Consider the following 25109-nt stretch of genomic DNA (forward strand, 5'->3'; position numbering starts at 1 on the left):
AAATGTGTTATTACTACTCATGGATATTGTTGATAACACCAACATGCAACGTGCGGAAAGTTTGACAGGTGTAGCAGAAGTAATAAATGAAATGAATTAAGTTAAATTAAAGTAACAAAGGGCGGTGGGACCTAGCGAAGGGTCATTTCTGTCGACGAGGTTGAAACTGAACAATACGTCTTTAGTTTCAAAAGTGTAACCACTCGATGCAACCTTCACTGTCAAGTCAGTCTTTGTGTTTTTTTTCTTATTGGAGGTTTTGCACTTGTGTAGAAAAATATTTTATATATATATATGAATATTTAGCATTTTACACATTGGATTATAATTGGCTGCCGGTTGTGACGTCACAAATCCTGCTCTCCTGTGGTCGTCTCAAATTCAGAGAAGTCGTCTGTTTCAGCAGAGGAATGCAAACAGCCTGTTCGGCTAAGTCCAAAAAGTATCCTTAGAGAAACACATTTTCGGGTGGAGGGGGTCTTTACGTGGGGGTGTTTCTCCATAAAGCTTGTAAAGTGTCTGTTTTCATATTGAATGTGCACTAAAGGACTGAGCCTTCGTACGCCTATACTGTGTGCTCACATATCACATATTTACTGTATTCCAGACAGTTCCGTGAAGGTAATCTACTGTATACTGAACTCCTAGCGAAATGTGGAGGGTGTGGATGGAAGAATGTTTTCCAGTGTTAACAAGGGACAAGCCAACATGTGTTTAGGACAGTTTAATTTTGTATTTAATACTGTTGTGGCATGTCTTACACACATCTCCTCCTTACCCTTCCTGTTGCCCCAAAATAGTATTTATGCAACCTACCACTGCACAAACATTAGCCATAGTATTTGTGTTGCTAGGAAGACAGTTGATGTTGCAGTTCATCCATTTCTGAATGTCCCTTGACCACAACTGCATTGTGTGAAAGAAAACTCCACTTTGATGCATTTCAGCATTGTTTTAAAACAGCTGTTTTGGGTCGATTTATCTGTTTGGTGGCTTTTTTTTCTTACTTTGCTACCAAAGGAAACGAGCCAAATTCATAATAATCTCACCAAAAGTACAGTGGAGTTTGATAGCGAAACGTGATGGTGTTGTTGAAACCTCGCCAGTGGAGAGGCGGAGCAGAGAGACCGATTTTAACATCCTCATTAGCCGAATAAAAAAGGCAGAATACAATGCAGCCATGAGAAGTTTGAGGTTTTTGCAGGGTGTGTGGCCACAGTCATGAATGATCACATTTTTAAGCTATTTGTTTTCTCATGACCTAACTTTAAAAGCGACCGGTTAATGCCAGTAATCGGGGGGGGGGGGGGGGGGGGCTTCAGGCTGAGGGAAAGTGAGTTGACCTTAAGGTAAATTGCATTTTATAGCAGAGTAATCCTTGAAATGTACCGTAGACTCATATCAACAGTGTATGAGTATGTGAGGGTGGATTTTACTTTAAAACTCAGTGACTGGCCTTCATTCAGCACATGTAAACTCTGGTGATATCACTGATTCCTCTAATCTTGAAAGCATAATGTGATTGTTTTGCCTTGAACATGCTGTTTCTGACAAGGTGCAGTTGTACATCGACCGTTATGCGCTCTCTTTGGCTTTAAAAAGCAAAACTGGTGGTACTGGACAGTATTTGCCGTTGCCACCGCTGCCATTTGAAATTGGCACTGAAGCATATTGAATATGCCCTGCTATCAAATGACAAAATGTCTGATATTTGTATGTGCAAAATTGTCGTTGCTGTATCTGCTGTAACAAGGAATGGAAGTTGAAGTCTTTGAAAGTAAACCAATTTTTCATAAATGCTCTGAATTATATTTTGTCTTTACTACAGTATAAATGTTCTGATATGACTAAACTAGACTAGAATAACTCCTCATTTGCTTTAATATACTTTAACTTCATATTCAACCCAATTTCATCATGCATTGTTCAAAGAAAGTATTTGATTACGCAAATTATTAAAAAATTCGTTTAGCCAGAAACAGCCATTGTTTAAACCCACTAGCAATTATTGTATTAGTACCACAATCCATGGAATTACAAAAAATGTGATATAATCTTATTAATTTTGATTTACTTCAGAATCAAACATTGAAAATATTGTGCCTTAGATTTAAAAAAAAAAAAAAAGACTCAGCCACAAAACATTGAGCTGCATGCAAATATTTAATGCAAATAAGATGCATCACAAATATAATCACCCTTACAAAAACAGCACTGACACAAGAGGACCACTCAATAAAAAGGGATTAAAAACTTCATTATCCATATATCATCACTGAAAAACAAAAATATAAGTCACCATTAACAAAACTGACAACCTGAGAGGAGTAACTTTACTTCTGATTTACAGCAGAACAAATTGGTCAAATCCAATTATTTAAATGTCCACAGATGTACTGTATTGTTTCATTTCTTTTGTTTAGAGCACTCGTCTTAAAAACTAATATTTTAAAGACGCAAACAAAAATGCAATCAAGCAATCTTTTACAATGTAACTATAATCTAATTACAAAAAGTGTTTTCAAATGTAGTCTAGGCTTTTGTAATCTGATTACATAGTCCTGATTACATGTAATCTGCTACGTAGGCGCAAAAATACAAGCTTTTGAGACCAAAAAAAATGTCATTATGCTGATGATATTGTACTATTTTCCTGAGATTTACAGAATATATCAAATAATATAAAAACATATGGATTTTTTTGTGGTTGTTCTCAACTGAGTTTTGAGGTAATCAATTGATCACATTACTTGCAGCATAGTAACACCACTGATTGTTAACAACATATCAGCTAATAGAAACATAAAACAAAGGACACACATTAACTGTTTACTGATATTGGTGGAAATATCATATAATAATATAATAATATATAATAACATATCTGATGTTAGCATTATGTCTCTATTCATTCATCACTTTCTTCCCTGTTCTACAAAGGCTGCACATTTGTCTTGCCTTGGAGAAATAAAACAGAGGACCTATGAAAACACCCAATCTGGGGAAAAATAAAGATAATTCGATAGCATGACATATGAATTTATCCAAAGACGAATTCCAATAATGTGAGTATACTAGCAGGGGAGCAATCATCAGGACTGGGAGGTAAGACATCACTGCAGGAACCACCACAATTAACACATTTCCCACTGCCTGTCTCTTTAGGGGGCACTCAGAGCGGGCTGGTTTACCGTTCGCCGTGTGGGCAGGACTTTGCTGCTGCAGTGACCAGATCACTCCCCCAAGGGAGGCGAGCATTACGAGGAAGAGGCAGGAGATGATGATGGAAACGGGAATCACAATGATACTAAAGTCTCGCACTACACCTGTAAAAAACAAGGAAATGAAAAAAACATTAAATACCACTTTGGCTGGAAGTTCTTTTTACAGTAATTTAATGAAATAAAGTTTTTATAACTATGTAAGACATAACAAACACCAATTTATGAATATATGCATGTTTGCTGTGTAAGTTACCCAATTTTTGTTTTGATAGATGGAAAAAAGGTTGAAAACTTGTTGTTATTAATTATTTTTTATATGTTTTTTCCATTGTGTGAAGCAGGTGATGAATTGTAATGCATCATCTGCATACGTGAACTCCACGATGATTCCACGTCGGCTGCTGTTGCTCGGAGATTAGTTTCTATGTTGAACTCTTTACCCAGCGTCTCTTACCTGTGGCCAAACAGAAGGACAAGGTGATTGCCCACACCACAGCAGAAACAGCCATGCGATACTCCCACTTCCTTAGGCTCAGGTACAGCACGGGTCTAATCACCGCCAGGTAGCGCTCCATGCACATGCAGGCCAGCAGCAGGGGACAGCCAATCAGGTTGAACATGTTGAAGATATCTCTTGCTTCTGTCATTGAACTTGTACCGTTGAAATGCTGCCAGGAGATGGCTGAAAAGATTGAAAATTCAAATTAAATTAGAACGTTTTAGACTATTGTGAAATTACAGTTCAGTCATATAAATTCAACAGGACAAAGCCAAAAGTCTCTCTAGGGGGAGTTAAAGGGGAGATGTGGTGGGATCTTAACAGGGTTTTCCCTCCCAGTCTAACTCTAAATGTATAATTAATTAACACATTTTTGTCACTTGGCGCTTATTGCACGCACAGCTTTTTGTTTCACAATGGATGAGTGCGAAGGTTTTATTTTTTAATTCGTTTTCTTTCCACTTTGTTGAATATAAAAGTTCAAACAGACATCTGAGGAACATGACTGCCACAAATAAATTATTATGATGATAACACTTACAAATTATTTGAATTAAGGAGTAAAGTAAAGTTTATTAAAATAATTCACTTAAACCCAAAACTTTTCTTCTCTTCTTCTGCTACTTGAGTCGTTATCTCTGAGGCTAATCTCCGGTCGTGCTCACCTGAAGTGTTTTGTTTGAATTGTTCAGCCATCTCAGCATCATGAACTAAGCCGAAAGGCATTACAGAGAGGTAGATAATATCCATGGCAACAAGGTTCACACCTAGAACCTGAAAGACAAAGGTTTTGACAGAGGTTTAGGTTTAGTAAAGTCAGGTTTAAGATGAGCTCTTTTCCAAAATTATGTTTTATGATTTCTTAAGTTCAAAAGCTTTATTCATACGGCCCAAAGTGACAAAGTGCTTCACATGGTTAAAACAGGATTAAAAACATTTCAGGACAAGAGGTGAATCATATCAGGTCCTTATGATAATACAAAATAGAAGAATAAAGATAATAACAGTAATAATAAGACCAATAAGAGAGTGACGGTGGCTGTTTTATCAAGAGGACTGTGGCCTCAGCTGACAAAGCTGGGTCACCTTTGGCCTTGAGTCCTGCCCAAAGATCTAAAGCCATGCTCAGGCTCATACACCTGTAGGCCCTGTATCTACCTTTGAGGCCGACATTGGTTTCCCCTCCCTCAGAAACAGCCAAAGCAGGGCGGCGTTAGCCACCACCCCTGTGATCAGGATGAAAACATCAGCATACAACCAGATCTCTTCCCACTGCTCTTCACGGCAGAAGGCTTGAATATACTCAGACTTTGAGAATGCAGAGTGGAAATCCTCCTGGGACATGGTGGCAAATACAGCGTCACACCACAACAAGTCCTGCCAAGTCAGAGAGAGAGATTATCAATATCTAACTCTAACAGGCAGAGATACATTATGACCCCTGTGAGTCCTTAAAACTCGCTCTTTAGTTTCTGTGTCTCACACCAGGCGCTTCAGCACACTGACAGGATTATTTTTGGGCTTCGTGCACACTGAGAGTCATCAGCCCTGTGGAGCGCCCCCGCTACGTTCTGGAGGTAATTTTAATACTTTCACCAGATGCTCTCAGCGCCGTATTTGCACCACGAAGGAGGAATAAGTGCACAGGGACGCAGACTCCTCACCTTCAGAAGAAATGATCTGAGTTTTTGAAATGGGTTTGTTGGGTGTAGATCTGTCACAGTTCAAAATAATTAGACTATACTGTAATATAAACTTAATGAAACATGATTTTTTTTCTGCTTTCTGTGCTTAAACACTGGATGTCATCCCCCATGATGCAGTAGAAGACTGTAATAATTATACATAATTATTAAATTACTATTAGGTGATGCTTTTTGTTGTCTTGTTTTGTTTCCTGTACAGTCTTCAGGGTTGAGGTGGTCTTTATTGTCATTTCTGTTCGGCCTAATGACACAACGCCTGCTTAAATAGTCATTAAGTTAAACAAATCTTTAAATTTCCTCCTCAGAGAAGCTTAGATTGATGCAATTAATCATTAAAACTGGCAAATTGTCTTCATGGGGGACCATTTCTACAGACTCCCTTAGTTATACCCAGTTTTCTGTTAGAATAATTAGAGTAACAAGGTGACTGTTTCTGGGCAGAAAAGTCGCTGTTCCTTAAATGTAATCAAAGCTGTGAGCACTACAGATTAATTCAATTTGCCTCGTCTGATGTTTGAATCTCAAAACCTGGACAGCTACCGCCACGAGTAAGTGAGAAATTACTTTAATTAAATTCAAATCAAAGTCAAACCGCCTGTGTTTGTGTCAGATTCAGAGGAATTTTCTCCTTTCTGATTTTCCTCACCTGTACAGTTGCTCCCGTTAATTATCTCTGATTCTGTTATCCAGGCGTGAAACTCCATCTTACCTCTTTGCACGTCTTCTTCGTCTCTCGTCGGTTCCTGAAAGCCCCTTAAACCCCCAAAACACACAAACACACAGACGCACAGACTCACGCCTATATGAAGCTCAGACAAAACAAATGAGCAGGTGCAGTTTTTCCAACCTTAAATGCAAAGCGGTGTGATTTCCATCGCTTGCAGTCTGTTTTCTGCCTGATTTTACTGCCAGTTTTCTTCTGCACACACGCCGTGCTTGTGGTCACCTTTTGTCTTTTGACTGAAATGCATGAAAATCTACCCAGCCAGCACGCTTCACCTAAAATGATCTATTTTTCTGCCACATCAGCGTTCCGGCCCACACGTCAGTCGTCCCAACGCAAGCCGACTTTTACTTATTTGTGAGTAGGATGCTCGGCCGCCACCAACGTGTGAGATTCGCTCTTCTGTCACTCAAGTCTGGTGAGCGCACGCCATCTTCCTCGTGTGTCAGCGTCGCTCTGCAGGCAAATCAGGTCATCTCCTCATTTTCAGCTGTCACAACACTATGATGAATTAGGCCCTTCTTTTCTCTCTTCCTTCACCCATTTCCTTCCGTCCTTCATCTATTTTCCTCCTCTTCCTCTCCTCTGTCAGAGTAGCACACACTGAGAACACGTGCTGAACTAAACAAAAAGTCTCTTTATTCAGCTTTTATGGCAGTTTTATTATTATTATTATACAACAAATAGTTTACAGTAAGAGAAATATTCAACTGTCCAGTCAAACACCTCCGTCGTAAAATGTAAAGTGCAGATTTGTTAGTGTTCCTACTTGAGTCCCCGTAGCTACAGTGCAAACGGACTAAAGCGACAGTAAAGAGGCTCTTGGACACTGAAGTTATGATTAAAAATGTCTGTACAAGGACCGAGGGAATAATTAAGGTTTGAGGTTAATTATTCATTTAAAACATCCACATTTACTGTAAAGCTGCACAGCTGCAGTTTAGAGGATTCAAGTGACTCAGAGTTTACAGGTCGACGTCCTTTCTCCACTTTCCTGCACAAACTTTACACGTCAGCGCATTTTTTGTGCAGTTTCCTACAACGTACATAGTATCTGAAGCTACCTAGGGCTCAAACAAGTTAATTCAAGTTGTGCTAATCACTTGCAATTATCATCTGATCCAGGTGTGATTTCCAGTCAGTATTTTAGTCATGTAATATTTTACATGTTCCTAAATCCATCAGTGGGCCTGAACGACTTTGCCAGAACACCTAACCAGTGAAAACGCAGAATCATAAATCAAGCTTTTGTCATAATTAACAATCGAACAGAACGAGCTGAGACAAATAATCAGACAGGAAAAAATGTGTACATGTAGTTGATTTGGAGAGAGAAAGGATCCACTCAAGATGGCCGCTGTATCGTTGAATCCATACGAGCAGCACAACAAACGGCTGCATTCAGTGGCATTTTAATCACAGTGTGCTTGCTGCCCATAAATCCCTACAGTTGGCCTGTTTTCTCCACACAGTGCAGGCAAATACCAGGACATATTAACATGAGCTGTAAAGTGACACTAAAACCCTTCATAATATCACGTGTGAGACTTAAGAAGTTCATGTTACAGTAGGTTTTTTTTAGTTTTAAAGAAAATATATAATATATATCTGTCTATGTTAGATTATGTGGACCTCAGGAAGGCTGATAGGAGGTTTTTTTTAACAATAAACTATTAAAAAATCAACACTGCTGAGAGGTTTGAGCTGCCGAAACAGTCAAAGTCCTTCACAATCCTTCAGAGTAGATTATTCTTTCATGAACGTCACCCTTTAAAAGTAAAACTTGCTGTGTTCCCTTGTCAACTGGCTCCTCGAAGCTTCCTTGTCATTTCTGACGAGTAGAAGAAAGCAATCCTTTTCCCCAAAGAACAGAGAGTGGACCAGCAGCAGCAGCAGCAGCAGTTCAGAGGGGAATTAAGGAACAAAAGAAATCTGGTGTTTGGTTCCTGTTGAGGCCAAAATGCAGGAGAAGTTCAGCGAGCATGCAGTAAAAAGGGGGGAGCGCCTACAGTGGCTGCATCTCCATTTTCACATGTTCTTTTTGGGCGACGCTGCCTGTAAATGTGGAGGATGGGCGACGTAGCTACTGCCATGGCCGCTGTGGTGTCGGGTTGGGGTTGGGGTAGATGGGCGCCGGCGTCGGGTGGGGGTAGGCGGGCACGGCCGTGTTGGGGTTGGGCGGGTACGTCGGGGTGGGGTACTGCGCCATGATGTGAGGCTGGCTGTGGGCGGGTGTGGAGGCAGCAGAGGAGGAGGAGGGCAGGTGGAGGTAGAGGGGGGCGGATGGAGCTGAAGGGGCCGAGGGCGCTGTTGGGGTCGGGACCCTCTGCAGGACGACGTGCGGGTACAGCTGAGACTCGGAGCGGTAGAGTCCGGGCATGGAGGCCTTCAGCAAACTCTCCTGACTCCTGAGTGAAACACAGAGTGAAGGTGGTGTTTGTATAGTGACCTGAGAAAATCAAGTTTAAATCAGCCTTAAAACACAACTGTGGTATTCTTAAACTTGTGTTTTTACATATTATGTGTTCAAAATAACTGGCAGGTACAAAAACTTTTGGAATCGGTCCACTAAATCACCTCAGCCAGCAGCTCCAAATGGGCTCCGAACAAGCTACAACGGCTGTAATGTAATTCTTCAGGGGAAATGTGCCAGACTCAGTACATTCACTAAAAGCACTTGTTTTTATCGCTGACAGGCTTATTTACACTGTTTGGCAACATTACAGAGAGAATCTCTACTGAAATAGAGCTGTAAGATCCTTTTTGTTTAACCAGGAACAGCTGTTATAGCAATTGGCTCAAAGCCACCAGACTCCATTGACAAAAATAGTGATTTTACCTCACAGAAAACAGGAGCTGCTGGTCTACTGCTGCCTCAGTTGTTTAACTTGTTCATGCTATTGTGTGACTTCGGTGTTTTAAAGAATGGGTTTGCATCTGAACTAACGTGTTAAAACACCAAAGTCACGGCAACTAAACATACAAACTCCTGTGTTCTGCGTGGTAAAATGACTGATTTTCTTAATAGAGTCTGGTGGCTTTGAACTGAGCACTACAACAGCTGTTTCTGGTTAAACAAAAAGGATCTCAGAGGTCTACCTCTGTAGTGATCCTTTCTGTAATGTTGTCAAACACTATTTCATTACTATTTACAACAATCTGAGTCTGTCAGTGGCAAAAACAAGCACTTCTAGTGGACCTACTTTGACTTTGTAGTGATGTTATATACTTGTGGTGTTTGTGCTTCTATCAGATTCCACATGTGTGCTCTAACCTTCCAAAACCTCTTTTCATATTGTTTGTGTCTCAGCTTAAACACTTATAAAGGTATTTCCATTAAATTTATAAATTCAATGAGACAGTGAACTGATTCCAAATCCAAGAGGAATATTTGTAGGATTAAAAAAGTCAACTGAACTTCAGATTGAGATGAAAATGGATTCATTGCATTGAGATGTATTTGTGTGAGTCTGAGTGCTGCTGCTTTACCTCTGGTATCCTCTGTTCTCGTACCCACCCAGTCCTCCAGTCAGGTACAGGGGGCTGTCGGGGGCCAGACGGGGGTTCATCCTCTGGGAGAGATGGAAGATCTTGGGAGGAGGGAAAGACTCCCACTCACCCTCCTCTCTCTCCAGCCAACACTCGCTGCGACGAGCCGAGCGCTTCTCTCTCCGCCTGTGGAGGAGAGGCCTTCGTCAGCTCGCTGGGAAAGTCTGGGTTTTACACTGAGGGTCACTTTAGGCTCCGGTCCTACCTGCTCCGACCCTCCTTCTTGGCTCGGTCCCGGCTGGAGCGCTCCTGCAGGCAGCAGATGAGGAAGGACAGGGACATGGCGAGGATGACGATGCCACTCACCACTGAAGCCAACACGGCCACTCTCAGGCCGCGGTCCTCCGGCCTGGGGATCGCTGTGGGGGGGAAGGATTCCATTTAAAAACCATTCATTTCATCAACAGATAATCAATAATGATGCAAGATCTTGTTCATGTCCAGCTGGATTGATAAAGATAACTCCTTCCCTCTGTTTTATATTGCAGTAAATGTTCTTTACTACTATTTCTGCAAGATCTCGCAAGTTCAAGTTCGAACAAGCTACAACGGCTGTAATGTAATTCTTCAGGGGAAATGTGCCAGACTCAGTACATTCACTAAAAGCACTTGTTTTTTTTATCGCTGACAGGCTCAGTTGTTATTTACACTGTTTGGCAACATTACAGGGAGAATCTCTACTGAAATAGAGCTGTAAGATCCTTTTTGTTTCACCAGCAACAGCTGTTACGGCAATTGGCTCAAAGCCACCAGACTCCATTGACAAAAACAGTGATTTTACCTCACAGAAAACAGGAGCTGCTGGTCTACCGCTGTCTCAGTTGTTTAACTTGTTTATGCTATTGTGTCACTTCGGTGTTTTAAAGAATGGGTTTGCATCTGAACTAACGTGTTAAAACACCAAAGTCGCAGCAGCTAGACCCACAAACTCCTGTGTTCTGCGTGGTAAAATTACTGATTTTGTCAATAGAGTCTGGTGGATTTGAACTGAGCAATATAACTTAATTTAATTTCATCAACAGACCCCCAGAAAATGAGTCTGTAGTGGCCTGCAAGATCTTGTTCATGTCCAGCTGGATTGATAAAGATACCTTTTCTCTGTTTTTTATTGCAGTAAATGTTCTGTACTACTATTTCTGCAAGATCTCGCAAAGTTCACCAGCGATGCTTTACATGTGAGCTGCAACTAGATTTCACGCCTAACCAGGCATGAGAAATGAGAGCTAGTCCAGTCTAGCAGCTCACTGAAGAGGATTTCTCACTGGGAATATGAGTGAAATGTGAAATGAAGCTGCTTTAACCTGCTCACCTTCACAGACAGGCAGGTAGTTGCTCCACTGTGGTTTGCCGTTCCTGACGCTGCAGTAGATTTTGTCACTGCCGACCAGCTGGTAACCCTCCCTGCACCAGAAGGCCAACACGCTGCCCACTGACTGGCCGGTGCCCGTCTCCACGTAGAAGGAACCCCGGCGTGGCGGCAGGACGGGGACGCAGGACAAACCTGAGCAGGGAGCAGACAAAGATGGTGGTTTTGACTAATTAACACTAATCAGTGGTTCTAAAATGTTCCTGAAACACTTAATCTGATTGGGCCTCCTTCTCTCTTGATTTATCAGCTCAGTGAATTAGTTTATTAGTTTTCTATAGTTTCTACATCCACTGTTGTTCTGGATCAACATGTTTTCTGTCTTTATTCAGTCAATGATGCCACAAAAAGCAAAAACACCAACGTGGACACAGCTCTCAACACCTTCTCTCTCTTTATTCTCAAACACAGACACATCTCAGATTCACAGCCACGCCGGATAGACAAGACGCAGAGCGACGAAGAGAGGGAGAGACAGAAAGTACTATTTTTATCTTCCTCATGCTACAATACGCAAATACCTCTGAGAGGTCTCGTGATACGGCAGCTATTGTTAGACTGTGCTGCAGGGATTTTTTAAGGCTCTCAGGAAACATCGTGAAATCCTACAGCACAAAACATTTTACTCAAATGGAAAATAAGCTGAGTTTATTTCTGCACCATAACACATGACGGCTGTGTGATCTGCAGCAGTTTGACAGGGCTGCTGATCAATGCTGATGACTCAGCGATTACCGCTGGGATTTCTGGCTTTTAAAACTCTCTTTACTGACTCATACTACATTAAAGGTCACATATTATGCCAAATGCACTCTTTAATGTCGTGAATATGTGTCTCCAGTGCGTCCAGAGAGCCTCAAACTATGAGAACAGACCACCTTTTCTCTTTTGTCTCCAAGCTGTGGGGTTCAATTTGGCAGCCATGTCCAGTATGAGGACCATTAAACCTCCAGACACCAGTAGGAACTTCAAAATGAGCAGAACATGAGACCTTTAAGATATCTGTGTAAGTAGAAAAAGACAGATGGTTGGAGGAGCTTTGTTTGCTGCTCTTTTCTTAATAAAAGTAATGATTTGCTAGGACGCGTCGTCACTTTAACAGCAACATTCACCACAACAAATTCTTCTCCGTGCTGTTTGTCCCTCTTCCCCTCCTGTAATGCTCCGCCCTGCTCCTCTCTACCTGATTAGTCCTGAGTGAAGAGCACCTGGTCCAGGTAAGGACGGGGATAAATGCTGCAGAGGAGAGGCCTCTGCTGCCTCTGCGTCTGGGATTTTAGTTAAAGCTGTTGACTTTTGACTGTTTGTGGTTTGTTTTGGTTGTTTTATGTCATCGTCTGAATAAATCCCACAGCTTGGGTCTTTTATTAAGGCGGCGCTGGAGTGACATCACGGGTCGGCGTTGTTCGCTCTCGGCTAAGAGTGGACTTTACCCCTTTAAAGCTGCTTCAACAGAATCTTTTTGACCACTTAAAACACAACACTGAGATATTATCAGCTTAGATGTTAGCAAACAGCTGCCTAGTTACAATCTAACACACATAGAGCAACATCAGCATCTGGGGTCATGTCAAATAGTCCAACATTCACTCTTTTAACTCTGGTTTGGGCTCCACCAACCCCTGATGGAAATATGCTGAATGCTGTGCTCACCTTGTCGTAGCTGCAGAAAGAGACCGAATGGAAGTTTGGGGGTCACAAAACCAAAAAAAACCAGCTGAAAGATGCTACAACGGCGAGTCAGGTGATGATTCTCAGCAGGTTTGTCGCTAAAAGGGAAACCTTTTATATCACACACAGTTATTTAAACTGTTAATATAAAAACATGATCAGCGCAGCTTTTGAAATAACTTGAAGAAAGAAATGAACACAGAAAGGAAATTAAAGCACGAACGGCCAGAAGGACACGTGATGCTGCGGTTTGTTTTGCTGTGTCAGAGTTGTCAGTATTAGGGTAGTGTGTGTGTGTGTGTGTGTGTGTGTGTGTGTGTGTGTGTGTGTGTGTGAGAGAGAGAGAGAGCGAGCGATGTCATCCCGCAGTAAGACCCTGTGAACATGCAAGCTGCTCTCTGCTGATTAGGAGCGACAGATGGGAGGTTTTCTGCAGCGGTAGACACAGAGAGGCAGAGGATCCCGTGATCCAGTATGAAGATGACAGCATCCCCTCCTTCTCACGCACACACACACACACACACACACACACACACACACACACCAAGGCACACAAACCAGACACGTGCGTAATGGGTACAGTACAGGGAAACAAGGACAAGCTGACTCTGTTTTTAAAGGGGAAACTAAAAGCCATTCTGTTTCCTCAAGAGACCTTTTACTGATGCTACCACTCTGTGTGTGTGTGTGTGTGTGTGTGTGTGTTCACCACCGTAGCCAAAAGCTGGAGAAAGTGTTCAATAGAGGTGCAAAAAGTACAACTGTGATATTTTTAAACCTGGGCCCTATTTTTAAGGATTTTGAGCCCAAGATAACTGGGAGGTGGAAAAGCATTTGGAATTGGTCCAGGAGATCGAGGCAATTGCGCCTAATCAATGATTGACCACTAAAAGTGCTTGTTTTATCTGCTGACAGGCTCAGATTGTTATTCTAAGTGACTCACAACATTACAGAAAGGATCTCTACAGAGAGAGACCTGGAAGATCCTTCTTGTTTAACCAGAAACAGCCGTTAAGTCGCTTGGTTCAAAGCCACCAGACTCCACAGACAAAAATAGCAATTTTACACAGGAGTTGCCGATCTATCGCTGTCGCTATCTGTTAGTTACTTTGAATTATTGTGTGACTTTTTGGTGTTAAAGGGTTAGTTCAGTTTGTGTAACACACAATAACACAAACAAACTAATTGATTGAGGCAACAGTATACCAGTAACTCCTATATTCTGTGAGGGTAAAATCACTGTTTTTGTCAATGGAGTCTGGTGTGTGTGCAGAGAGCGATATAACGGCTGTTTGTGGTTAAACCAAAAGGATCTTCCAGGTCTCTCTCTGTAGGGATCCTTTCCATGATGCTGTCACACACTTAGAATAACACTCTGAGCCTGTCAGTGGATCAAACAAGCACTTTTAGTGTTGCAGCTGCCTCAAATGATCACATTACAGCCATTACAGCTCGTTTGTCAACCATTCTCGGTCACACTGGACCAATTCCAAGTTTTCCAGGTTTTTGTGCCTACCTGCTAAATGCTAGAATTATCTTTTAACAGAAAAATAAAATATCTAGATCTATAAAACCTTTTTATATAAAAAAAAGTCCTGTCTGTTCAGTGGCCCAGCACCTGTGATATAACCACAGTCAGACATAAAGCGCTGAGTTGGATTGTTTGTGACTCATTTGTTCTGCTTTTCAGTCAAATCCAGCACATCTACACCTAATAAAAGACATCATGGTTTTTCTTTACACTCTGCAAGAGACAGGTGGATAATTAAGACGTGAATTTTAATGAAGAGCAGACGTAGACGAGCGAATTTGTCCTATTTGCTGATGCCAGGGTTCTGACTTTGTTTTAAGTCCAACAAAAAGTGTTTGAACGCTGGTTGAAAACAACATAATCCTGTCGTTTGTGTTTGAGAGATGCAAATCTTTTGGCGAAAGAGCTTCCGAGGACTGAAATTTGCATTTGAATGGAAGCGATATGATACTGTTTAATTAAAATGAGGTGGTTTTAATTATCAGACCTCATTTTAGTAGCAGGAGCTTCCATATAATCACAGTTATCTTCCCTTCATGTACACTATGTTTTATGGACTTTAATCCTGACACACTAGCCTGTGAAATAAAAAGCCTTTACCTCTATAAATGAAATATATTACATGACATGTCTTAAGCTTCTCGCCGAGGTGTTGTATTTGCTGGCTGTTGCCGCGCCGCAGCAGCACCAGCGTCCCCCCCGCGAGTCGACACGCTATAGTAAACAGAGAAGAACGAACAATGACGCCAGTGTGGAGTGAGCAAACAGAACATCCCCAGAGGAGCCCAGCTTTAAGAAAGTTAATGCCGAAAAGATTGAAAATGTGTGTTGTTGTTTGGATCCATGTAAACGTGTCCAGGTAGTGTGTGCTCCATACAAAGAGAGGACTCTATGTTAGCTCTGTGTGTGTTGACTCTCTTTCATGCCCCATTCAGAAGGCGTCTGTGGGTTGCCAGTCGGAGCGTTCAGCTGCCTGTGGGGTGCTAAAACACTCCTGGACCCCCAAACCTGGCAACCCGATCCTGCCGACCAAGCATCCACTCTACTGTATTCTTCTCTTTTAAAAAACCTGCCCACTTGTCTCTGTCAGGGAAGCACTCAGAATAGTTTCTGATTAAATAAAGATTAGGCTCTCTGCATTAAAGATTCAAACACACACACTCACATGCACAACACAGAACAAACACACTTCCTAGAAGCACCCACGGCATGCACACAGGTATGGAGATGTGCTGTACACATGCTTGTATTGGTGTACTTGCATGTTAATCTATTTACTTTTCAGCTCAGTGAAACTGATCATGACATGATTAACACTCGTCCTCGCCCTGATCAAGCTCTTCCAGGAGTTGAGTTGCAGGGAAATATCCCTTTAAATGAGGCTCCACTGATTAAATATTCCAACTTTCATAAAGTTGAAAGACAGATTAGACAAAAGGTTTGTGAGCCTACACTTCCAATACTGCAACTTAAAAGATAACTGGTATTTTTAAACCTGGGTGCTATTTTGGATTTGAAATGACAGGGAAGTACAAAAACTTTATTACTGGTCCAGTAGATGACCTAAGCTGGCAGCCGTGATCATTGTAGTTTCACCAGAATAGCCATTATATCACTTATTTCAAAGCTACCAGACTCCATTGACAAAAACAGCGATTTTGCATAAGAGTGGCTTGTCCACTGCTGTCTGGATCAGTTGGCTTGTTTGTGTTATTGCGTGACTTTGGTGTTTTAGAGGGTTAATGCAGATCCAACAAAATACCTGTCTAACACACAATAACACAAACAAACAAAACAAACGCGGCAGCAGTAGAGCAGTCACTCCTGTATTCCTTGACGTAAAATTATTACTTTTGTCAATGGAGTCTGGCACGGTACTCTTTCTGACTCTCTGGTTTAACAAAAAGGATCCTACAGCTCTATCTCAGTAGGGATCCTTTTGTAATGGTGTCAGACATTTTAAATAAGAATCTGAACCTATTGGTGGAAGTGGAGGTATTGGTGAAGTGGACATACTTCAATGCGGCACAGTTGTATCTAGAACCAGAAACATGTAAAATACAAATCTTCATTAAGCAGTTTTCCCAGGATTCACAATGTCATCTGAATAAGACTTTTACCAGATGCTAAAAGTCTGAGTTGAAGTCAATGAAAGGTGGCATTCTTGGCTGACGGCTGACGAGCTTCATCTCGCTCATCCTCGTGTTCCTGTCTGGCTTCTTCTTCTTGAGTGTTTTTTGGTCCCTTTGCTCCAGCTGCACGAGCTCTGTGTGATCTTGCCCTGAAACAAACATCTCTGTCCTCTCCATCACTGGATCTATTTCTGTGGCACCTCACTGATGCGCGTTATCACAAGTGATTACCTAATCCCCCCCGGCTCTCGCTCTTGCTTGCTTAGTGTATATGTGTGTGTGTGTGTGTGTGTGTGTGTGTGTGCAAATGCATGAAGGCATGAATGTTTGCCTCAGACATGCATAAGTGCTTGTGTCCAGTGAAATAAAGTGATCAAGGACATTTGTTTGGACAAACTTTCCGCTGACTGTATGCAGAAACGAGAGGTAGAAGTGGAGTTCTTCTCTTTAATTGGCAGCTTTGATTGTGATTAAGGATAATCTGTCCAGTTAAGAAGAGCACGGCTGATTTTAAACTGCAGACACCACCGACTGACTGTTTAACCTCACTGACGTTCGGGCAGGAAAGTGGTGTCGAAGCCTTCAGCTACACCCGGAGAACAGAGCTCAATAGACACCATGAAAGCTAAAAAAATATAATTACTGACAGAGAAAAACCAGCACAATGAAGCTGACGGCCTTCATCAAAGTTACATGACAAAGACACCAGAGATCTTAAATTCCACTTTCATGCGTGTTCAGCAGTGGATGTCACTTTGTTTCAAACGCAATAAGCGAATAAAAACTCCTTTAGGCGTTCTGGAAATGTAGGAAATGAAAGTAAAAGTATGCACGTCAGCTTGTGGGAAATGGATAAATGATAAAACACAATACTTTTAACACAGAAAATGCAAGTGCAAGAGTATCTGATGAGACCCGTCTTCTTACTTCTATCATTCACCTTCCGTCTGAGCTCAAATTTCAAAGTCGAGAACCTTTTTCTTGTGATTTTAAAGCGACACTTTTTTGCCTTATTCGAGTTAGAAGATCAATACTACTCTCATATCTGTTTGCTAGCTGCAACCAGCAGCCGGTTAGCTTAGCATAACCAAACTATGACTGCAAAACCAAGCCGCAAAGACGTGTGTCAGGTTTTGAGGTGAATTTAGGGGCTCCGAAAGACTTTCTTTTCATCTGATTTCTACAATCTGTGCAGAAATTGATCCATTCAGTCCGTTCAGTCGTTTTATTTATCGCCAGTTCATGTTAGTGGGGGGCTAAATGGAAGTTTGCTCTATGGGCCCCACAATGCACAAGCATGGGCGTTGATGTGCGGAAGATCTGGGAAATTTTATACCCTGGAAGTCGACCTTGCTGCAAACAGGAAATAGGCTACCATGGATCTGTCTGCAGTACCAGCACCTTAGAGCTCATTAATTATTTGTTTGATTTATCAATAAACCGATATGTAGAAATAGAAATTAGACTTTTTATGAGTTTTGAGTCTGACTGTTTCATTTTTTTAAAATCTACTCGTTACCTGGTACATAACCCCGACATGTTTTGGTAAGGAAGTGCTGGTAGGCACATTTGTTTTATTTGGTTGTTACTGCCTGATTTGCGTCGCTGCCCAATCAGCCGTCTGCCATCTTGGACAGCCATGTACGGCAACACCACTTGGACAAATCTTTTCACAGCCAATGTCAATAACACAAAAAGCATCAAAAACTAGATATCGCATCAAAAAACGCTCGAGTGTCTCAGATCAAACCAAATATCCGTCTGTTCTGGATCGAACATCAACATCTCTGATGCCAAGAAAATTGCTTTGTAATGAGGTTTGTCCACGTGGTGTTGCCGTATGTGGTTATCCAAGATGGCAGACGCAGGGACGCAAATCAGGCAATGCCAGTCTTTGCAGCTACATTTTCACTGCACAGACATCAGAGTGGGACTGCTGAGAAAGAGAATAAGTGTCTTTCCCAAAATGCCAAGCGACTGCTCCTGACACCCTGAGCCAACAAACAGCTTGGACGAGGTTTTCGTTTTTGTCTTTTTTGTCTTCGCTTTCATTCCTCCTGCCATCGGGGCAGCGAGGAGGCTCATTCCCGACTCTCCCTCAGCGACTTTGCTCAGCAAGCAGCGCTAGTTTTAAGTCGTGGGGTGGTGATAATAATGATCCTGAACCGCTGCCGGCGACCATATGGGATGGAGCGATGATAGTGTGTGTCGATGACAGAAATACCCCTTGTGATGCATGCATGGGCCTTTGCATGAGCAGTATGTGTCCTCACAGAAACTCTCCTTGAAGGATGTTTCATGCATGTTTGCAGAAATGCAGACATTGCAAAGATCTTTGCTAAACTGCTGCTCAACCCTAAGTTTTAACAATATACCAAGGACCAAATAGTTTGCAGTGCTGGTGTGAGACACATGAGTGAAGACCTCCAGCTCTCTAGTGCACAAAAACCCCAAATAGACAGAAGTAATTGGCTCAAGATGCACTGGACTCCTGTTACCTGGGAGTGTGTACATCTGTATTCCTGGGTGTTAGCGTGCCATTAACAGGATTTCTCGCACCACATATAGCCTGGAATAGACAAAGGTAATTGGCTTTACCTGTCTGCTAACAAGATTAAAGCCATTGTAAAGTTTCACGTTTACGTTTTAGGCTTTTGGCTGACCATCTCATCTGAAGAGAGTGAAGAATAAGCAGCTTATTGGTCAGCGTAAGGTGGATGCTGCATCTAAAACCCAACATTTGTATTTGTTTTTGTTCAAGAAGCTGGATTCTTTAAGAGTATTCTGCCTTTCTTCTTTGTTGCACACCGTTGCACTTGTTTCACTCTCCACTGCTTCCTTTTTTTGGTAGGAATGTAAGAAAAGTGGAGGGGGGGCTCATTCCCTCAAGCAGTAAGAGACAACTCAGAAAACTGTGTGTAAACTCTGGACAAACAAATGAAAGACATTTGATAGACAGTGAGGATTGACTGTGAACTCCCGCTCAGCCGGATTAAAGAGGCAGACTGGCTGCTCGGTAACTGATATAGGCCTCATTTAGGGATTAACACTAACATTAACTCTTGAGCACTCTGTCGAGGTTAATAGGCTGTGTTGTCGTGTTAATGTTAAGGCTTGTGGATTTCCTCAGGCTGAAATAACCTCTGCTCTTCAGCTGGCAGCCACATCCCCAGCAGGACGTCGTAGTCTGAGGGAAGTTCCTTAAAGGCTTTTTGGCCCCCCGGAGATTTAACACGTAGGTTTGTTGCATCGTGTTGTTGTTGTTTCGTTTCCGTGTCTTTATAATCCTTTCAAACTACTCCTAGATTTTAGCTTCTCTGGGGTTGGAGACATCACACAAACAGGGGGGAGATAATTGCGAGTGTGTGAATGCAGTCGGATGTAAAAAGAGGAGGACGAGTTAATCAATAGCAGAACTCTCTGATCAATTTACTTCCAGGAAAGGCCGGGGGCGAGGATTCCTGGGTGAGCTGCATAATGTGTCAGATCGGGTATTGACGGAGTCTGAAAGCTCTGGTTTGATCCGTCGCTCCGAGGCTCAGTGTGCTAAACCTTCACACGTCTACTTCAACGCTTTCATCGATTTTAAAACGGTGGATTCGGCGAGTAGCTGCAGAGGCTGATGGTGTCTAACCTGCACACACTGAGTCTGAATACAACTGCTTTGAATTCATACAAAAAAAAAAAAAAAAAACATATTCCAGACTTGGTTTAATGACAAGAAGAACAACAGATGTTGTCTTTAAGGTTTTAAACTGTCTGTTCTTTACTCAAACTACATGCTGGAAAGTATCATAATAAAATCCCAACCTCAGGGGAACTTCTGCATCACCAGCGGGGAAGTTTTAAGGAGAGATTTTAGAATTTAGAAGAAGAGAAATGGCTACTGATGATAAATGTAAATGTCTATATGTTGAATCAGCTGTAACACCTGGACACTAGAGTTATCAGCAGGTAAAAGGCTGATATCACACACAGAGACGACGTACCATTAAAAGAAATGTTGAATAAGAAAGAAGTCCTAGAGCCTTTGCAGGAGGAGCCTAAAATGACCACGTTAAGACTTAATACCCGAAAGCAAAACAAAGCGAAGCCTCTTAATGATAATAAACTGATTAACATGAATAATAAAGAAGCTCCGTGAACACCAGAGTTTCCTCTTGGCTTGGTGTGGAAGTTGTTGGAGGGTAAAAATACAAACGACGGGCTGCTAGAGGTTGGCGAGCTGATAACTGCACCTCTTCCTCTCTCCAGTGGTGATGCACATCGCCACACTGGGGACTGGGGGGGTGATTTAGGCTGCACAGAGCCGATGAACCTTTAGTGGAAGTCACAGTCACATTAACAGTCACTGTAATGGATTCATTGGTTGAAATGAAAAGCTAGAAGTAATGAATGCACACTGAGAGGTGACAGAGCCAGTTCGCTAAGAGTAATAATGAAAAGGTTGAAATGTTTGTACTCCAAAAAACTTATAAATCTTCTGTGTCTGAAAGCTCTGCACGTACAAAAGCTATCCACGATTTAATTGGATTAATTTTTTTTTGGTCCTATGAATGAAAACTGAGCCTGGTTTTATAGCCGAGAAGCCAAAAACTAAAATGGCCAAACTGTCCGAACATAAACAGAGTTCTGCTGCTGTAATCCAGACCTGAAGGAAAGAGTCAAACAGGCTTAAAATCTAGTGGAAAAAGTAAACAAAATGGAGCTTTTATCTGTTAATGCTAGCTGGAATAAGTAGTTTAAACTGTCCCACACACACACACACACACACACACACACACACACTCTGCACACACACTTTGGGAACGTTGATATTAATCACACCTCCAGGATTTACAATTTTTGGAAGCTCTCTCACATAAAAGCCGTGTGGCGTAACTCATGCATTGGTGCAATGTGGCAAGCCAGCTGATCACCTGTGTGTACTTGTGTGTGTGTGTGTGTGTTTGAGTGTGTGTGTGTGTGTGTTTGAGTGTGTGTGTGTGTGTGTGTTTGAGTTATTAAAGTATAAAGCGCTTATTCCTGCTCTGTCGGACACAGAGCTTCTGTTATGAAACGAGCAACTGTGTTGTTTATTCTATAAACCTTTAAGAAGATTGGTGTCATTTGGGCCGAGTGCGTCCATTTCCAATGAATGAGTGTGTGTGTGTGTGTGTGTGTGTGTGTGTGTGTGTGTGTGTGATGAATGTATTAGGCACGTGAGGTTTGCATTTTGTCATCTGCTGGAGGCTATTTATGCATCCACGTGAGGATATAGGCTCCACGAGCGAGAAGGGGCGGGCGAGGGACATAAGAGTAAATGGTGGAAAACGAATGAGAGAGAGGGGGGGGGAGAGAGAGAGAGAGGGAGAGGGAGGGGGGGAGAGAGTGGAAGGAAATAAAAGAAGAAAGTGACACTCAGAGACAAGAAAAAACCAAGAAAGATAAAAAAGAAATGGGAGAGAAATAAAGTGAGAGAGGGAGAGAAACAATTAGCGGAAAAAGAGAGACAGATGAGACAGATGTTGGAGAAGATAAACAGTGGGGAGGGAGGGAGTGACATATAGATGGAGAGGAGAAAAGGAGAGGGGAATGGACAGAGGGAGCGGAGGAGGAGGAGGAGGAGGAGGAGGAGGAGGAGGAGGAGGAGGAGGAGGAGGAGAGGAAGGCAGCTCATGCTCCAGTGGAGGTGAAGTCATGCGAGCGGCGCTGCAGCTTTCTCTTTAGGCTGAGCGGCTCCGGCCCGGACATAACGAACTGTCTTTAACTGCATCACCTGCCGCCTCACACTCACACACACACACACACACACACACACACACACACACACACACACACACACACACACACACTCACACACACACACACACACACACACACAGATTAAGGTTAAGTCCACATGTACCCGACATTTTTAAAGATGTTTTTTCCTCCTATCCTTTGTGTAAAAGATAATCCTGTCATGTTGAAAACATTCTCTGTCCCTCAAGAGCCAAAGATAATAGTAATCTCCTCTCGTCTGCTAAATGGTTGAGTGTGCATGCAACTTTTTTTGATGCAACACTGACAGACGACCTCGTTTACAGCCGTCTGCCCTTCAGTGTGCAGCAACCGCTTTGTTCTCCAAGTTGTTCCACCGACTGAAGGTCCGTCCAAGGCTGCAGAGCAGTGACCAGTAATGCCTCTGTTCCTCCATGCAGAGGGAGAGTAACTGTACATTTATGCATCAACACATGAAAAAAAGGAAAAAGGAGAGACACTCTGAGAAGACAGGCCAAAAAAAAGTGACTAAAAAACACTATTTGTGTGTGGACGAAAGGTGAGAGGAAAGATCTTTGTTTTCAGAAACACCCGTGTGCTTGTGGGGAAGGCCTTAGTGTGAGGAGGTACACACACACACACACACACACACACACACACGCTACAGCAGACACATGTTTACTTGAACACATTAAAGTGTCTTAGGGTAAAATCATTAACAAAAACAGGGCAGAGGTTTTTCTTTGATCGCTGCTCAAGCAACAAACCTAACCACCAGCTCTGAGCGCAGCCGAGCCAACGCTGACATTCAAGCCATCGGTCAAGTGTCACAGAGGATACTCGGGGTCAGGGCTCAGGTGGGGCTCAGGTAAAAAGCCGGACAAACACAGATCAGTGGGGAACGGACTTCGACAGAGTTACACGAACTTCTAAGAAGTATAACTACAAGAGGGAAGCCTGATAACAGGACTTATGATTATATTGTAACTGCTGGAGTTACACTAAAATCTGACTGTGATGTTTCTACATCCAAAGCTTTGTGCAGTGGAGTCAGCAAACTTTAGAACAGGCTACATTTCTACTGCAAAAGCCCAAGTTGACACATTTGAAGAGTTTTCTTGTCCAAAACCCAAAGAAATCCAGTTTGCCACCACAGAAGACTAACAAGACATGCAAATATTCACATTTTAGGAGCCGAAACCCAGGATTTTTAGAGCTTTTGCTAAAGAAAATGTTTAATCGATGCTGTCTAACCAATTAAAATGACTAATCTTCTCTGCACTGTTAACAGAATAACTCACCGAGGCAGGATATCCATAGGAAAGAACATCTGACAAACACTTTTGTTCAATTGGAAAGGATCTAATTGCATGAAAAATATCTTTAAATGTGGATTCAGCTGCAGCACTTGAGGCTCACAGCTGACAACTTTCTGCTCACAAGTAGAAAACATCAAACCTCACACTGATGGGACAAAACTGAAGAGATCTAACCTGTGTAGTTGCTGGTGATGCTCAGAGTTGGTGTTTCAGTCTGAGCTTCAGTCTGAGCTTCAGTCTGAGCTTCAGTCTGAGCTTCAGTCTGCAGGTCCGGCTGCAGCTGGATCACCGTGCTGCTCCAGTCCTCCAGCAGCGACGTTGCAGCGGTGCTCTGCAGCTCCTCCGGGCTCAGCGTGGAGCCTCTAGCCAGGACCAGAGCACAGAGCAGGGGGCACAGCAGCACCCAGAGGTGGGCCCCTGTGGGTGCCGCTATCGGAGACATGTGGCCGGGTAATGAGGCTCTGAGAGAGGAAAGAGGAAGGAGGGCTTCACAGCCTCATCGGGAGGCGCTTTGAGTCTCAGTATGAGCTGAAAAGATCCTTTAGAGGAAAGTTTGCTCTCCTCTTCCCTTCTTTTCCTCCCCTCTCCTCTCCTCTCCTCTCCTCCTCCCTTCCCTCCTCTCCTTCTTCTTCCTCCTTGGTCTTCTTTATGTTTGTCTTGTCTGTCCTCTTCTTCCTTTCTGCTCACTCCCGTGGCAGAGAGAGGAAAACTCCCCCTGTGTTGACACTCATGATGCTGCCATGCTGCAAGAAAGTATGACAGAGAGGAAGTGAGTGTGTGTGTTCATGTTCATGTGTGTGTGTGTGTGTGTGTGTGTGTGTGGTAGATCCAGCTGTAATCTGCTCGCTCTCTGCTCACTTGCTGTTGTTTCCTCACCAGTCCTCTCCTCTCTGTCCCTCAGCTCGTTCACTCGTGCTCTCACTGCTCACTCGGTCCACTGCACTCTCTCTCTCCCTCCCTCTCTCTCTCTCTCTCCCTCTCTCTCTCTCCCTCCCTCTCTCTCCCTCCCTCCCTCTCTCTCTGATCTCCAGCTGGGCTGACTGAGCTCTTGCATAACAGTAACTCATTCGCTGAGCTGTGCTGAGCTGTAACTCATGCAGCCTTAAGTCCTGATATTCCTGGTCTCTGCCCCTCTCGCCGTGTTTCTCTCTCCCTCCGTTGTTTCACCGTAATGGCTGCACGGACAGTTTACCGGAAAACCGCTCCCGCTGATCAATACTCTCTGCTGTTAGCTTGTGACCCTCAGCGTAGCCACGAGGCAAAGACAGGACTCGAAAGCTTGTGGCCCCCAAACGCAGACAGAGTAACATTAGGTGTGAAAGGGCAATATGTACCTGCCTTTTATATCTGTGTTTCTCAACTGGAACCACGATCTTTTCCTAAACCTAACCAAACTGCGGCTGAAAACAGATAATAATAATAAAAGAAATAGAAAAGTTAACAAATAAATTAATGTACTTATCTAGTGGTCTTACTCAGAATTTGATCCCTATTTTCTTTAAATGGTAATTTGTCGTTCTTAATACTGTATGACAAAAACCTGCTGCAAAAAGCTGAAACAAATACAACACAGCAAACATGCCACTTAAAGGCTGGCGTTTCAAACCAGATCTGTTTTCTTCACTTTTACATGTGTTACTACAGGA

The 25109-nt window shown here is 42.7% G+C and overlaps 1 protein-coding gene across 1 annotated transcript; it reads right to left on the bottom strand.

The window, feature by feature from the left end:
* Window positions 1-8236: 8236 nt before the first annotated feature.
* On the bottom strand, window positions 8237-23905 carry LOC139222218 (sushi domain-containing protein 3). The gene is made up of 5 exons (XM_070854194.1): window positions 23638-23905; window positions 11012-11203; window positions 9908-10061; window positions 9643-9828; window positions 8237-8561 (listed from the first exon to the last, which is right to left on the bottom strand). Exons 1-5 carry the CDS (start codon window positions 23903-23905, stop codon window positions 8237-8239), a joined length of 1125 nt encoding a protein of 374 aa, XP_070710295.1.
* Between the last annotated feature and the right edge of the window lie 1204 nt (window positions 23906-25109).

The sequence above is a fragment of the Pempheris klunzingeri genome, chromosome 22 (genome assembly GCF_042242105.1).
Source record: "Pempheris klunzingeri isolate RE-2024b chromosome 22, fPemKlu1.hap1, whole genome shotgun sequence".
NCBI classification, from domain to species: domain Eukaryota; kingdom Metazoa; phylum Chordata; class Actinopteri; order Acropomatiformes; family Pempheridae; genus Pempheris; species Pempheris klunzingeri.